Raw genomic sequence first — 16,516 nt, forward strand, 5'->3', positions numbered from 1 at the left:
ATTTTAAAGCTGCAGTTTGTAGTTCTTCCTATTTGTCGCCATCTCTGCTCGAAATCTGCAATTGCAGTTATTCGCAGAATTATCAACTTTACGTGGGTTGTGAAAGACCATTTTATCATATAGACAGAGCCGGTCCGAGCCTTTTGGGGGCCCTAAGCAGAATTTGATTTGGGGGCCCCCTCCCACTACGCGAAGTCACATGTGCTTGACGATTATTGACACAAATGTCACGCAATAATGATACATTATAAATGAATACAGTGAGGTTATGTATTAATACAAAATAATTACTTAATAAAAAATAGATGCCTACTTAAAAAAGTTTCAACTTTTACTTTACTCTTTTACCAAACTCTTTGAAACTTCTTCAAACAAACTGTCTCAAAACATATAAAATAAATTATTTGCTAAACTAATGACAAAACTGAGAAACAAGAAACATAAGAGCAAGGGTTCAACAATGACAATTATTGTCAAAAAATGTAAACATATTATTATTTCTCAACTGTCTCAATACAGTGTAACTGTCCTCAAAATCTTTTTTATTATTATTATTGTAACAGACTTTGTTGGATTGTACATGACAGAATCCAACAAAGTCTGTTACTATAATACCGTTAATGATGTCCTTGCGCTCATTGTATGTGTGTATGCAATCTATTTTTAAAGTGGAGAAGAGTTCAAACTGCTATGTTTATTATTTATTCAAACTGCAACCCTTACACCTAGAAGGTTAAGTTCCCCTGCGGCTATTTTCTCCAACTTAAACCGATACCGTGACTATGTGCTGTTGCGGATGAATAGTCTATGCACTCACGTGGTGTCTAGATTATGCGCATGATTTAAACGCTGGCAGACACAGCAGCAGTTGTTGGCAGGTATATTGATCATGGAATCAGAATTTTCTTGTCTTGAATTATTCATTCATTCATATTCATTCATTCATTTATGTCACTAGTTTAAGTCATCTAAAAATGTATATATATATTTTAAACTCGATTGGGGGGCCCCCTGGTGGCCAGGGGCCGCTTAGTTCGCTTATGCCTCGGGCCGGCCCTGCATATAGACTACACTACACAGTGTGCTATATGCTTCAATATCTTATATGAAGGCTTTACTGGACATCGTAAACAAAAACGTGTGACAGGCTGACCGTGATCAACAATACAGTAGGTTGCAGTTCAGTTTCATGCTAGAAATGCTGTGAAATGCATGTAACACTGTAGTACTTTTGCATGGGCGTTTTCTTCATTTACAGAAAACACCGCAGGAGATTTGGTTCCCCTTTAGTAAAAGCTCATGTTACAGAGCAACATGTTCAAGTTATGTTAGTGTTTTGAAATGCGAGGTTTTGATATGAAACCTTTGTGAAACTGCACTGAAGCCAGTAAAATTGCAAGAAGCCCTTTTTATAATTCTAATGCAATGTGATTAGGGTACGAGACAAAATAATTTACTGGTAGCTGACATCTCAAATTCTTTAAAATTCCTTAAAGATTTCAGTTGCAGTTTGGTCAAATAATGGGAAAATATGATTAGAGGAGTAACATAAGACTTCACGGTACAGAACATGGAGGATAAAAAAAGTTCATTATACCAGCACAAACATTTGCACATCTCTAAAATTGTACTTCTGTGTAAGTTGTTAAAAAAAGAATCACCAGAAAAAGTGTGATTCTGGCACCACTGCCAGAATCACACTTTACATACTAATACATGCAAATATTAAAGACTCAAAGCAGAGCACCATGTAAATTGCTTACATGTATTACAGCTACAGCTTGAATTAAAGGGATAGTTTACACAAAAATGTAACTTATTATTTGTCATCCAAAACCTGTATGACTTACATTCTTTTTTGAGAAAGATATTGTCTCAGTGTTTTTCTCTTTTCACTCTTTTTTTGTATATACAATGGAAGTCAATGCGGTCTAATGTTGTTTGTTTCCCAACATATCTACTTTTGTGTTACACACATGAAAGAAAGTCAAACAGGTTTGATAAGTGACAGAATGTTCATTTTTGACACTTTTTACGATTGAATACTACTTGGTAAAGCACTATTCACACTGACCGTGACACGAATGCACAAAAGCGACATGATACCATTAATTTGAAATAGAGAGTTGCCGATTTCCAGCAACAAGAGCGACAGTGGCTGTTGGCAACTGGATGTAGGTGTTTCCTACAGCTGCACGATTAATTGTTAAAAGATCAAGATCTTGATTCAAACACCCATGCGATCTTATTCCTAAATGTGAGCGATTCAGCTACATGTCTATTAAACCTTTGACAAGTACGATCACAACGAACATTCAGATCTGCGTTGGCAGAGAGAGCAGTCATGTGTAGGTATGAAACAGCTTCAAACAGTCTTTTCAACCACACAGTATTGTTATTTCTGTGTTAAAATAATAAGTACTGGGATACAAGTTAATAGTTTGGATATAAACACAGGTGTATGCGGTAGTGATCAAAATACAGTAAATCACCTTGTGAAAGTAACTTGATGTTTCAAATGAAGATTGTATCAATTACATTGTTACACAGGTGACAAATCATAAATTCAAGAGATTCAAAAACGCTGATTCATCCAGTAATGAAACAAATTAATTCTTTGAGTGAGTCATTGAATCATTAATTCAACCGGACTTGAAAAAAATTTATAGACTACACTACAGCAATTCATTTTAAACAAAAAAAAAAATCGTCTCAATTCATCCAGAATCATGCAGCTTTAGCGTGTCCAGCGACGCGACAAAGTTGAGATACGTTTAACTTTATGAAAATGAAAAGCGACTTTTGGGAGTGACAACCAACAGACCTTACTCAGAGCAGCGCCATGACAATTATGAAAGCGAGTGAAGTCAGTGAGCTCAAGTGATGCAAGACTACATCCTGTAGTGGATTGTCTGTGGCAAGATGGGCTAGTTATGATTTTAGTGGTCAGCAATTTCCCTAATTTAGCATATGTCTCTGTGTATGTATGGTGGTCCTCGCTGTGCTGACTCTGAGCCTGAACAAAATGAACAACCAAAGATAAATGACTGTGACAGCAAAGAGAAATCGCTATTTTGTTTATCTTTAAAAGTAAGCATTTTATGTATGATTCCATTCATATTTAATCTTTTCGCTCCAAAATGTCTGTTTTTACCAGCAAGAAAAATGATTTGCTGTCTACAACATAGAATAATATCCGTTAATATCATTCACAAACGTTCCTAGGAGGTGTGGAAAGCCCATTATGGACCTCACCGCCAGCCACTGGGGACAAAGCCTCTGGCAGAGTAAATGCTGCTTTAAAGAGTTTGTCAGCACAATAATGGCATTTTCACCAGAGTGGCGAGTTGCAGAATTAAAGGAACTAACAGTAACCGCAACTTCGAAATTGTTGCTTGTTTCTCTTTTCTACTTCAGCACACTATAAGCTCTCAGTTATGGTGGTTTTCTTCAGTTCTTGTCATTATCTTATTCATTTTTTACACAGTAAAGCCATGTTTAGCACCGCTTTTTTCACACTTAATCATCGTTTTAAACACCACTTTCAACCCCAGATAAAGGAATGTTTCACACTGTAATTTAGAAGTGCCGTTAGCACCGCTTTTTACCCGGGGTTATGAAACCCTGCTCGGGAACAGGAGTAGCACTGCTATTGGTGTTATTAATCCCACATTGCAATGAAACCAGTGCATTGTGAAATGATGTGTGTTAGAATGTTACGGCTAGACGCTTAGCAACCAACAGCCAATCGCATGGCTCATTAGCACATGCTTTGAACAGTCATTGGCGTTGTATAAACAGTAGTTTAGCGTTTGAAGGGAAATTGTCAAATGGTGACAGAAAACGTGACAATTGCTGTGAAGAAGAGAACAACATATCATTCTTACCTTTATAGTCCGAAAAGCCCATTCAGTATAAACTTGATCAGTCGATGAGGATGTGCAATGTGGCTGTATGGCAAATATACAAATAAGAACATTTAGGGTTTAGGAATGTGTTTATAAATACTCAGGAATAAATGTTAACCCCAATGTAAATCGTGAAGCGAGATAACCAAGAATTCTGTTAACGCGGTTTTTAGTGAGACCCAGAGTTAACTATATTTCCGGTGTGAAAAGCACTAGTGAGATATTCAGGTCCTCAAGCTGTTTTATTTTGCTCAGATCCTACACAGAAACTACAGTTTATAATCTTATTCTCTCTTTCAGTTGCGCCCAAAATCTCCAGCTCTTGTAACCAAAGCAGCGTAATCACGTGTGTCTGTGAGGCTCATGGGAATCCCTTGCCTAAACTAGAGTGGCTTGGATTTGGAAATGTTCTTGCTAACTCTACAAACATGTTCATCAGGAATGAAACTTTAGGAAGCACAAGCTTGAAGAGCATCCTGACCATCCATCAGCATCTCACAGACACAGACGTCCTGCAGTGTTTCAGTGCAAACACTCTCGGCACCGCCAGCGCCAGCCAACGGTTTCATCCCATCGCACGGACACACGGGACAGAGACACGTGAGATCTGCTTCTCTGACACGCACAGCAACAGCTTTATCTGATCAACAAGAATAATCACAAATGAGATCTCTGGAAAATCTTAACCCTTCTGAAAAAGAAGTGCACTTAATTTGCATTGAATGTGAGCTTGTAGTGTACTTCAAATCTTAAAAGTATACACTCTTAGAAGAAAAGTTTCTGTAAGGTGCTTCATATATAGAATCTTTTAGGATGATTTTTAATGGATTTAGTTGTCATTCATTTGTTTTGATTCATTTTTTATTTTAATGACATTTTATTATTTAAACAGCCTATACTTAATCAGTAGAAAAACTGAAAGACCCGTTAAACATGAATGTATTTTCGCAATCATTTAAGACATTTCTCCTTAGAACCTTTTTGGTATAAAGTGATCTTTAATCGTGATCGTTCTATATATAACCACATTTAATGTTTCTTTTTTAAGTGTATTAAAAATCTGTACTTGTAGTTCAAGTTTACTTAAAGAGATTACACTTTCATGACTGTTTCTTACAGTATTAAAAAGTCCACTTTGTAATGTTGCCAAATTAAAAGTTTTACTTTAAAGCACTTTTTAAATTATTGTTCAAATACATTTTGTTGTGCTTTAAAGAAGTAGACTTATTTTGATGTGTTGACTAACATATTAAAAGCACACAAAGTACTCGATTATAATTTTAATTGTAGTGTGTTATTCAATATTACATTGAAAGTGAATATATTAAAAGAAGCTTCATTACAAATGTGTAGACTAATTAAAAACATATTTAAATATGCATGACCTAAAATTTTCGGTTACACTTTATTTTAACGTGTCCGTGTTATAGTGTAATTATACATTTAAGAACTGAGTAATAATAATTAACTACATGTACTTAGGATTAGGGTGTGGTTAGGGTTAGCTGCATGTAATTATCCATAATTTATATTATATTAAATAGTAACTAGGCTACATGTAATGTGTAACAAGGACAGTGTTAAAGTTACTCAATTTTCAATAGAAATGACATTAAAGATTATTTTAGTTTACATACATGCTTATCAGTATTTGGCTGTACACTTTAAACATATTTTAAAGACAATAGAAGTAATTGAGAAATTGCATAAAAATATGTACTTTAGTCTTAAACTTAAAAAAAAAGAAATTTGGCTTATTGCATTTAAAATAAATGTAACCTATAATTATAAAAAAACATGCAATTATGTGTCTGAACACATTATCTTCAGTTCACACTTAAATATTGAATTTTTTCTATTTTTTAGTATGCTGAAGTGTACTACTTTTCCACAGAGAAATTCTTTCTCCTAGACAGCAATAAGATCAAATGGAGACCAAATGGAAACTTTTCTCCAAAAAAATGTGCTCATATTTGCCAAGACACTAAAGTCTGTAATCAAATACCAGAGATCTCAGTATGAACTCGAATCGAATCTATGATCAAATGATCTGAGCTGCTCTTCACATTCATTTTTATCCCTCCTGAGAAACATTTGAGACACTTAAATGACAGTGAGATATCCATTAAGAGTCAAGAGCTATTAAAAGACCAACCTCTGAGCAATAAAACACTGTTTTCCAGGTTTCCATCACCCGTCTGTGTTGCTCGGAGCTGCTGTCGGCGCATCAGCGATGATGATCTTGTGCATCGTGGCAGTCTGCAATGAACGGTGGGTAGCTACATCAGACAAATGCCATTTGAGGAAAGACAAAATAAACATGATTATCACAAAACTGGTCCAATAATGAGCTGAGGCTAAACTACAGATGTTCATATATACATTACAGAGATTTTTTCAGCTATAATGTATAATGTGTTCAAAAGTTTCAAAATGAGCTGAGGCTAAACTACAGATGTTCATATATACATTACAGAGATTTTTTCAGCTATAATGTATAATGTGTTCAAAAGTTTCACTGTACTGGGATAAAAGCAAAATATGCTTGTCTTGTTTTCCAGTACAAATATCCAAACGTTCTTAAATCAAGATACTTTTACTTGAGAAGCAATATGACTTCAGATATTAAGTCTTGTTTCAGAAAAATGCCAATGGGTTAAGAGGAATACACTTTTTGTAAACCCATTGGCAGATATTTTTTCTTGATTTAAACAATCTTAATTTTGATAGATTTTTCAGAAAACAAGACTTTTATATGCCATTTTGCTTCTCAAGCAAATGTGTCTTAATTTAAGAATGTTTAAATATTTGTACTGGAAAACAAGACAAAATACAGAAGAACATAATTTTTTGCAGTGTAAACCCAAATAAACAGTTTGATCACACATTGATTTGATGAGACTTTTACTTTACTAGCCTCATCACAAGGAGGATTTGTGATTCTGATTGACATATTATATCGATTTTGATGGCCTAAAACATTTTTCAGAAGAAGTTATCCCAAACCTTCAGGGACCAGACAAGACGACACATCTGGACTCATTCTGTCTCAAACAGTGAGTTAAACACATTCACAGTATTCATTTTCAAAGACATCACAAACGGAAATTCAGCTCATTCTGTTGTGTTTCTGCTCCATCAGGCCACGGCTTCCGATGGTGACAGCGAGTGTGCTTACGATTATAAAGACATCCTGTCAGCTGTTACACCAAGAGCACCAGAATCTCTTCATTATTCCTCCATCGACTTCACGAACGCAGAGCCGGCGTCAGGAGAGATCAGGGGCGCCTCCACGCTGACCGAGGAATATGCTGTGGTCCGTCATCATCCTGCAGGAGACGCAGCATCTGCGACAGACCTCAACATAGACCAAAGCCCACAAAATAGTAGGGCGAAGATCACGGATGTGTCATCAGAAGACATGATTTATGAAAACATGACCCATCACTTGGATGTTTAAAGACAGAAAAGAAACAGTTGCACTGTGTCCAAAATTGAATACTTCCCTGCTATACAGAATGCCGAAAAGTAGTGTAACACAAATACATAGTATTCAAAAAACAGTAGGTGAATGTGTAGGATTACAAATTTTATTTAAATGTATAATTGAGCTTCCAAAACAATAGCATAGAAACTGAGAAAGTTTATTAGTGTGAATTTTGTATCTAAGGTAAATGATGTCACAAACCTGCCTGTTCCTGTCTGTCCAGCTCTCTATTGTAAGTTAAATTGGTCAGAGCACTGAGACTATCACCTTTTGTCTTTATGCACTGCCTGGCCATTAAGATAATGTGAAGGTATTGGTGAAGAGTCTGGCTGATTGGATTAGGATATTTACATTACACTGTTATGCTGATTGGATTAGGATTGGTAACACTCTCAGTCTAGGGCACATTCCTTAACCCAGATGCCTCATTTACATGCTTTTGTTTCCACCTTTATGTAACTCCTCCCCCTGAAAGGGTATATGAACTAAATGTATACTGCCTTAGTTAGACTTGGTTTGATTTGGGTACGAAGCAGACTACAGCGAATAAAGAATCCTGCTTAAATAAGTCTCCTGGTTTTCGCTTCTGAGTTTTTCTACACTGAAGAAGGATGAAGTTTACAACAGATGGTGCCTGTGACCCGGATGGAGAAACTGAAACTCAACAAAGAATGAACTTTTGAAACTTCAAAGCTCAAAGATCTCAACAAAGCTGACTGTGTTCCAGAACTGAATCTCAACAAAGATCTCAACAAAGCTAACTGAGATCCAGAACCAAGCTCAACAAAGATCTCTGACTGAGTTTCCAGACGGAATTTTTTCCATACAACAATAATTTGGTGAGTTTCACTCCATTCAAAGAACCGTTGAAAAACCAGTAAAAATTATCCTCTGTGGCGTCAGAGAAAGAGTTATCAGACAGCTGTAGTGTTTGATTACCTAAAGTTATCCTTTAAAAGTTGTCTTTTAAAGATGAAAATATATCCTCTGTTCAGGCAGGGACGTTTTTAACATCACATGTTAAAAAGATATCCTCTGTGTCAGGCAGGGAAGATTAGTATTATTTTGCTAATTATTTGTTTTGTTGTTTGTTACCTTGTGGTGTTACCCTCTAAAAAATTTCTTTTAGAGAAGAGAGTTTGATCCTCTGAATAGTCAGGGAAGTTGTTGGTATCCTCTGTGCAGACAGGGAAGATTTTAGCATTCAAGTTAAAATATTGTTAGCCTCTGTGCAAGCAGAGAAGAGGTAGTCTTACAGGCTATTTATTTTGGTTACCCTTTTAAAAGTTTTTCTTTTAGAGAGGAAATTTTGATCCTCTGTTTCAGGCAGGGAAGAGTTAGCAATACATGCTAGTAATTTTGTTTTATCCTCTAAAAAGTTAGGAAGGTGAAAGATCCTTTCCGTTTCTTTCAGGGAAGATTAGCGTAACGTGCTAATATTTTGTGTTTCATCCACTGTTTCTGGCAGGGAAGTTAAATGTGATGTGTTGGTAACAAGGAAGGTTTATCAACAGTTTGATCTGTGACATAAGTGTAGACTCTTTTGATCAGAGAAGTTTTAGTGTTTTTGATTGTGTGATAAAGAAATCCACAAAATGGTTAGAACGAATGCTAGGCTGGTTCCAACAACTGAAAAATTTGGTCTTGCGACTTCTTTGTGGTCAGATAGTGAATTTAAAACACTGTTAGGAGAACAAATGAACCTAATAGTCACTGAGAAAGTTAGAAAAGAACTAACGCAGAAATATGAGATTCATCCAGACAAAACTTGGTCAGTAGATGAGTGTAAAAAAGTACTAGGAGCAAGTATTCGCAAGAACAATGTGAAAGGCATAATATGTTTTCATAGAGAATTTGGTTTAGCACTAGCTACAGAACAGTCTAAACGCAACTCAGAGCTAGAGAAACAGATTAATGAGCTCCGGGCTAAAGTTTCCTCTTTAACCAAGAAATTGAACCGCAACAAAGATGCAGAAAAAACTGATGGGGAAGAAGTAAGTCAGCCTGATAACATTTACCCTGATTTACGAACGTTCTTTGAAACAGATGTAGCCGTCCAATCAGTCAATGATAAGCCTGTTAATTCAGTTTATGTGTGTGGAGCTAGAAAAAGATCACAGGGAATTGAGGAAAATGAAAGTGTTTCTACCCACCCTTCTGTAGTCCGAATACAAACTGTCGCAAAAGCCCTTGGACCTAAGGATATAGAACGACTCTCTGAGAGTTTACCCTCACCACGTAAACAGTTTTCTGAATTTAGAAGGGCATTGATCAGCAAAATTCGTCTATATGACATGTCGTTAACAGAAGTCACACAGTTAATGTCACAAATTTTAACTGATTCTGAATTCAACAGTTTTGAATCGGCAGTGACTTCTGAACTACAACATGCCAGTAGAGGCGATATGAGAGAAGGTGTTTTGAAAATCCTAAAGACTATCTTAGGACCCAAAATAGACTGGTCTAGAGTTAAAGCTGTGTACAAAAGAAAGAAGAAACGGTAAATGAATATACTGAACGGTTTTGTCAGTCAGCCATAACTTACAGTGGAATAGTGGATGATTCTGAAAGTGTGCTCGATGACAAAGGACCACTAATTCGTATCTGGTCAGATGGCCTTGTAGCCGAATACAGAAGAGCTTTGCCATTCCTAGATATAGCTTGGTCTAACAGAACTCTCAGAAGTAACTTAGACAGTTTGGCAGCATGGGAAAGAGATGCTGATGTTAAAGCCAAAGTGAGAGTAGCAGCAGCAGCTACATTTAGCACAACGCCACCAGTAAACAGGTGGTCTAAAAAAGAAGGCAATGCCACTACTGTGGAAAATTAGGACATTGGGAGAAAGAGTGTAGGAAGAAGATGCAAGATACAAAAAGAAATGCTATGCATAATTCTGCTCCTTCTCAGTCTGCATACAACCCTGAAATAGTTCCGCAAGTGTCCACTGAAACTTTAGGACAGCTAGTTCAGGCTCTTCTAAGAGCACAAAAAGACCAGGAAAAAAACTAATTGTTGGGGCTGTGAATAGCTACCTTACCCCTGTAATACATCATAATGACACAAGAATTTTTGTGAAAGGTAGCATACAAGAGAAAGGAATTGATTTTTTGCTTGATACAGGTGCAGAAATTACCATAATTCCTACAAAATTGGCTAAAGGTTTAGACATTACTATGCCTCAATTGCACAGCCGCTCTATGACTTGTTGAAAGGCCATGGTAAAGATTCTGATACTGTTTGTATGGAAGAATGTCACCTCAAAGCGTTCAATGATTTGAAGAGAGCACTATGTCAAGCACCAGCATTAGGAATTGCCCAAACTGATAGACCATTTGTGCTTTATGTCCATGAACATTTAAGCTTCATGACTGCATGTCTAATGCAAGATCATGGGGACAGTTTACGTCCAATTCATTACTATTCTGGTAAACTTGACATAGTAGCTCAAGGTATGGGCCCATGCCTCAGAGCAGTACAGGCAGTGCATCTAGCGCTTCAGGCTTCATCAGGAATGGTGTTAGGACAGTCTGTAAACGTAAGATGTCCGCACGCAGTGTCCGCATTAATGAATCAAGCAAAAGTCACTTCTGTCACTTCCTCTCGCTGGGGAAATTGGTTAGCAACTCTCACAGCCCCGAATATTGTCTTACAGCGTGCACCTGTCACGAATCCGTCCTCATGTATGATGTCTGCTATGACTGAAGTTTTGTTAGAGAATGAAGGAGAAATGACACACGATTGTGTTACGCTTACATATACACCTATGAGTGAAGTAAAAGAAACTCCCACAGAGAATTCAGAATTTGAGTTGTTTGTTGACGGTTCAGCTCAAGTAATTGAAGGTAACAGACGAGCAGGTTATGCAGTAACGTCCACCACGGAAGTGTTAGCTTCAGGACTTAGATCATTTTTCAGCTCAAGCTGCAGAACTAGTAGCCCTAACAAGAGCATGCACGCTAGCTTCAGGATCAGTTGCTAATATCTACACAGATTCCAGATATGCTTTTGGGGTAATTCATGATTTTGGTGTCATTTGGCAAACCAGACAGTTTCTAACTTCTGCTGGATCCCCCATTAAGCATGCTGAATTAGTGAAAGATCTAATGTTTTCCATGAAACTTCCAAAGAAATTAGCAGTGATCAAAGTGAAAGCACATCTCACAACTAATACTACGGAAGCTAAAGGTAATGCTCTTGCTGATATGGCAGCTAAACAGGCTTGTTTCTATGCAACTGTACAAGTGTGTTCAGGTAGTGCAGCACAGAAGACAATTATGCCTCCTGAATCAATAATTGATCTGTACAAAGACGTTCCTCTGTATGAAGCATGGACATGGTTAGACAAAGGAGCCACAGTGGATTCATCTGGTTGCTGGACCAAAAGGGGAAAGTATGTCGCTCCCGAATCACTGCTGCCATATTTGGCTCAACAAATACACAGTTTAGGTCACAGTGGTCCAGCAACGATGAATCACAGGTTCTCAAATCAGTGGTGGAATCCAAAATTCAGAAATGTAGCCACAGAAACAGCCAAGAGGTGTGTTACATGTCAGAAAAATAATGATATACCAGCAGCCACTACACCAGCAGCACATACCCCAGCTCCACCAGGACCATTTCGTCACCTGCAAGTTGATTACATATCATTGCCTCGTTGTAAGGGAAAAACTGATGTTTTGGTAGTAATAGACAAGTTCTCAAGATGGGTAGAAGCTTATCCAACAGGGCGTGCTACAGCTGCACATACTGCTAAATGTCTTGTCACTGATTTCATTCCCAGATGGGGATTACCAGATTGGATTGACTCAGATCAAGGTACACACTTCACAGGACAGATAGTCAAGGAAGTGTCTAGAATGTTGCAGATTAAGTGGAACCTTCACTGCCCATACAGGCCACAAGCATCAGGACAGGTTGAACGATCGAACAGAACAATCAAAACCAGACTAAGCAAAATGCATCAGGAAGGGGTACCATGGGTCGAAGCACTGCCAGCAGTACTGTGTAGTATGAGAGCATCACCTAACAGAACAGTAGGACTGAGCCCTCATGAGATTATTACTGGACGCCCCATGCAGATGCCAGGTGTGATTGATCTTAGAAATGCTGATGTACACATTGCCTCAGATGCCCTGATTGCTTACTGTGAAAACCTAACAAAGGCGGTACAGTTGTTCCCCCACCAACAGGGATAGGTTAGGACACGGAACCAGTGAGGAGCCCCGGGAAGAACCGAAACGCAACAGGCTTCGGGGGTTAACCCTGGGGTGAAGACTTCCCTCATAGGCCCTATCCTAGTCCATCCTTACCTCACTGTTCCTTAGGTGTCAAAGGTTTAAGAAATAGGGAAAGAGGAAATCAACAATAGCAGACTCAGAAAAGTTTACAACCCTAGTGTTTGAACAAATACTGCTCCACTGTCTAGCAGACTCAGAAAAAGTTCACAATCCTAGTGTTTGAACAAATACTGCTCTACTGTCTTTTGTTTTTTTTCTTTCTTATTCTGTGCAGACACCACTTGATGACAGTCCGGGACCCATACGCACCAACCTCCTCACATGCGTATGAAGCCACAACCTCCAGAAAACAACTAGACTCACTGGCGAACCAACTATCACGAAAAAAAGAAAAAAATACACAACGCAGAGACTCACATACGAAACCTTCAATCATCCATCAACATGATCAAGATTGTCGTTCTACTAAGCATCATGGACATCGCACAAAGTGTGGACTCCAGAAACAACATATTCTTAGAGCTAATGAATATGTCAAGAAATGCCTTGTTTGCTGGAAAGGACGTTTGCATGCCACACGCACCTTCAGTAGGAGCAGGAATCCCCTGGGTGGCACACCCTATCTCTCCACCCCAAGCTCCCCACAGCTACAAAATTCAGCTCCTACCACTAACGAAGCAGATGGCTGCATTCCAGGACTCACTTGTGCACAAACATGGTGGTCAAGAACTCTTGGAGCATTAATACCATCTTATGGTGTCATGCAAGCCCTTGATCAAGTCAGAAGCTTATCGAATTCTGTACAGAAATTGGCCAATGATACGGCTTTGGCCCTTGGTAACATCACGGACACTCTCGCTTCGCACAAGATAATGATCTTACAGAACAGAGTGGCCTTGGATTACATTCTAGCAACGCAAGGAGGAGCCTGCACCATCATCGGACCTGAGTGCTGCACCGGGTTAATGGATCCAACAGAGAACTTGAACAAAATCCAACAAGACATTCTTGATCTTTCAGCAAAATTACACCAGATGACTGAAGTTAATTTTTCATGGTTCGGAAACTTGATTGGGAAACCCTGGCTGTGGATAAAGGAAATAGCAATTCTGCTGTTATTTCTTCTAATAGCGTACTATCTATGCGTCCACAGTATCAAGTGTTTCATTCAACAAATGACTCACGCCCCTCACAAAGAAATGACAGTTCCAAACAGAAAAGACTATTACCCTTAAGAACTTCACGGACCCTAAATTTGCATGTTTGTTTCTGTGTCAGCATGCAATTGCAGAAAAGCAAACATAGAACACGCATTATGTGCCAGTAACGATCACAAGTTACAAGAATGAACTTTTAAGTCTTTAAATTTGTATTTTGTGAGAGTTATTTAGAACTCTCAAAGGGGGAAAGGTAGGATTACAAATTTTATTTAAATGTATAATTGAGCTTCCAATACAATAGCATAGAAACTGAGAAAGTTTATTAGTGTGAATTTTGTATCTAAGGTAAATGATGTCACAAACCTGCCTGTTCCTGTCTGTCCAGCTCTCTATTGTAAGTTAAATTGGTCAGAGCACTGAGACTATCACCTTTTGTCTTTATGCACTGCCTGGCCATTAAGATAATGTGAAGGTATCGGTGAATAGTCTGGCTGATTGGATTAGGATATTTACATTACACTGTTATGCTGATTGGATTAGGATTGGTAACACTCTCAGTCTAGGGCACATTCCTTAACCCAGATGCCTCATTTACATGCTTTTGTTTCCACCTTTATGTAACTCCTCCCCCTGAAAGTGTATATGAACTAAATGTATACTGCCTTAGTTAGACTTGATTTGATTTGGGTACGAAGCAGACTACAGCGAATAAAGAATCCTGCTTAAATAAGTCTCCTGGTTTTCGCTTCTGAGTTTTTCTACACTGAAGAAGGAAGAAGTTAAAAACAAATGTTACCCGGGCTGACCTACTACTTCTGAAGTGCGCATTCGATGAACACTTTATTATCCCAATAGGCCACGGGAGAGGAGTTGTGAATGGCAGTGAAGGTGACCGTGACAACAGGTCACGTGATAGTACCAACTACTAACTAGATAAATGACTTTTAATAATTGTTCTGAAGGTCAGCCAATCAGAATCCATCCTGCTGTAAAGAGCTCGAGCATTTAAAGCTATAGACGACAAAACTACAGAGCGCACTTATAATTAACTGAACGATATTGTTTGTTGGTGTGACTGTGGAAGATAATATTGTTATAATTTCATAGTTATCGTTCTTGGTGTGAACAAGCCTTTAGAATGAACCAAAACAGTCAAATCTTTATAACTCAAACACCACAAATGGATTTTTAGAGCAATTTTTCACCAACAAATTACCATTCTATCACTCCAAACCTGTAGGACTTTCTATCTTCTGTTGAACATAAAAGAATTTATTTTGAAAATGTTCCAGTGTTGTTGTTTTTCTCAGTGTTTTAATGGGGTCCAATGATGTTACTGGTTGCCAATGGTATGGGATCAATATCCCGCCAAATGTATTGAGGCCACGGATCAAAATATAATAAGCATGAATCAAAAAATAACAAGCATGAAAAAAAACTTTAAACACATTAAAAAATATTTTTCACAAACTTAAACTTATGTTCTTGTTTTCTTTAAAATTACTTTTCCTTGGTTTTATTACTCTGTACTTTGCGCTCTCTTTCATTTTCTGCTCATAATTAATTTTTTGGCACGCTTGTGCTGTTTTTCTCTTCGCTCTTCTTTCCATGTTCTGCGCTTGCTCTTCCAAATGTTGCAGTTCGAGTTTCATGTAAATTAGGGTGGGCTTAAAGGGTCATTCCACCGGTGGAGACATGAATATGTATTGAAAGTGGGTCATATATGTAGAATAGTATCATAAATTTCTAATTTGGGACCTTCTTGGCCGATAAAAGGCAGAAAATGACTTTTTAGTCCCCATAGTGCATTGCAATGCTCAGCTCCGCAGCTCCGCTCCGCAGCTCCGCTCAGCTCCGCAATGAACCTGCCACGTTAGCGTGTTAACAAAATGAAAATAAACTTACTTTACAGAAAGACGACCATTTGACCCTGTAGGCCTTGGCTGACGTTGCCAGTTGACCTTAGGTATTCTAAAGTAGGTCTCCAGGACGCCGCTATCCATATGGGGTGCGAAACTCGGGTGAGCAACAACACACACGTCCGTGTCATCCTCCGATTCCGTAGCACCGCTGGTATTCTCGGCAGCAGACAGACTCTTGTTCTGTGTCCATTGGCGCACAGTGAGAGCACAGGCACCACCAATCTGCCCCAGCTCGAGCCATTACGGGCTCCTCGTCCGCGGCAGGCAGATCGTCTGCATCGGCTGTGGTGACAGCAGCTTCAGCCGCCTCCGGTTCGTCCATAGCCCTCAGCTGCTCGTCGCTATACTGTGGCTCATAAAGGTAGCCACGAAAATCCGTTTCTAACATAACTTCATCAAAATCCAGATCCTCCATAATGCATCCGCCTTTGTATTCAGTACCATCGTCCATATTTTCAAAAAGTTTCTCCCGGTGAAATCAAACGCACTGGCACTGATCTGATTGGTCTGTTAGCGCATTAGGTCCAACCCCCTATGGGCGGGTTTGAAAGGGTGGGAACTAGTGCTTGTAGTCTTCACAGAAATCCCCCCCTTTTACACTTCCTCCTACAATGACGTAAAATTACGATTTTTGCGTCATTGTAGGAGGAAGTGAAAAAGGTAAATAGAGGATTTCTCTCATCTCAGGGGAAAATGAAAGAGTGTTGCACGACCATTCAATAGAATGACTGGATTTCTAACAATGGAAATCTTAATGCAAATGGGTGGAGTGACCCTTTAAGCGTCACCATTGGTCCACTAG

General features: G+C 38.5%; 2 protein-coding genes and 1 long non-coding RNA gene across 4 annotated transcripts in view; 2 read left to right on the forward strand and 1 right to left on the reverse strand.

Moving 5' to 3' along the window:
* LOC143742274 (uncharacterized) overlaps positions 1–7,118 on the reverse strand; it is a 29,253-nt gene extending 22,135 nt beyond the window's left edge. The window contains exons 1-3 of one of the 2 annotated variants that reach the window (XR_013205417.1): positions 6,984–7,118; positions 6,064–6,167; positions 3,888–3,950 (exon numbers count right to left, since the gene is read on the reverse strand). This is a non-coding gene — a long non-coding RNA (uncharacterized LOC143742274). Of the gene's footprint in view, positions 1–3,887; positions 3,951–6,063; positions 6,221–6,983 lie in introns of those variants that run through there. The other variant, XR_013205416.1, reaches the window with a different exon arrangement.
* Positions 1–16,516, forward strand: part of LOC143742263 (B-cell receptor CD22-like) — a 67,843-nt gene that overhangs the window by 14,042 nt on the left and 37,285 nt on the right. The gene's annotated exons all lie outside the window — the stretch shown is intronic.
* LOC143742272 (uncharacterized) lies at positions 3,629–7,960 on the forward strand. Its single transcript, XM_077235049.1, has 4 exons — positions 3,629–4,508; positions 6,092–6,179; positions 6,898–6,964; positions 7,051–7,960. The coding sequence occupies exons 1-4, from the start codon at positions 4,337–4,339 to the stop codon at positions 7,366–7,368; spliced, it is 645 nt and encodes a 214-aa protein (XP_077091164.1). The 5' UTR covers positions 3,629–4,336; the 3' UTR covers positions 7,369–7,960.

This window comes from Siphateles boraxobius, unplaced genomic scaffold, assembly GCF_051911475.1.
Source record: "Siphateles boraxobius isolate OS27281-9 unplaced genomic scaffold, OSU_SipBor_1 19, whole genome shotgun sequence".
NCBI lineage: Eukaryota > Metazoa > Chordata > Actinopteri > Cypriniformes > Leuciscidae > Siphateles > Siphateles boraxobius.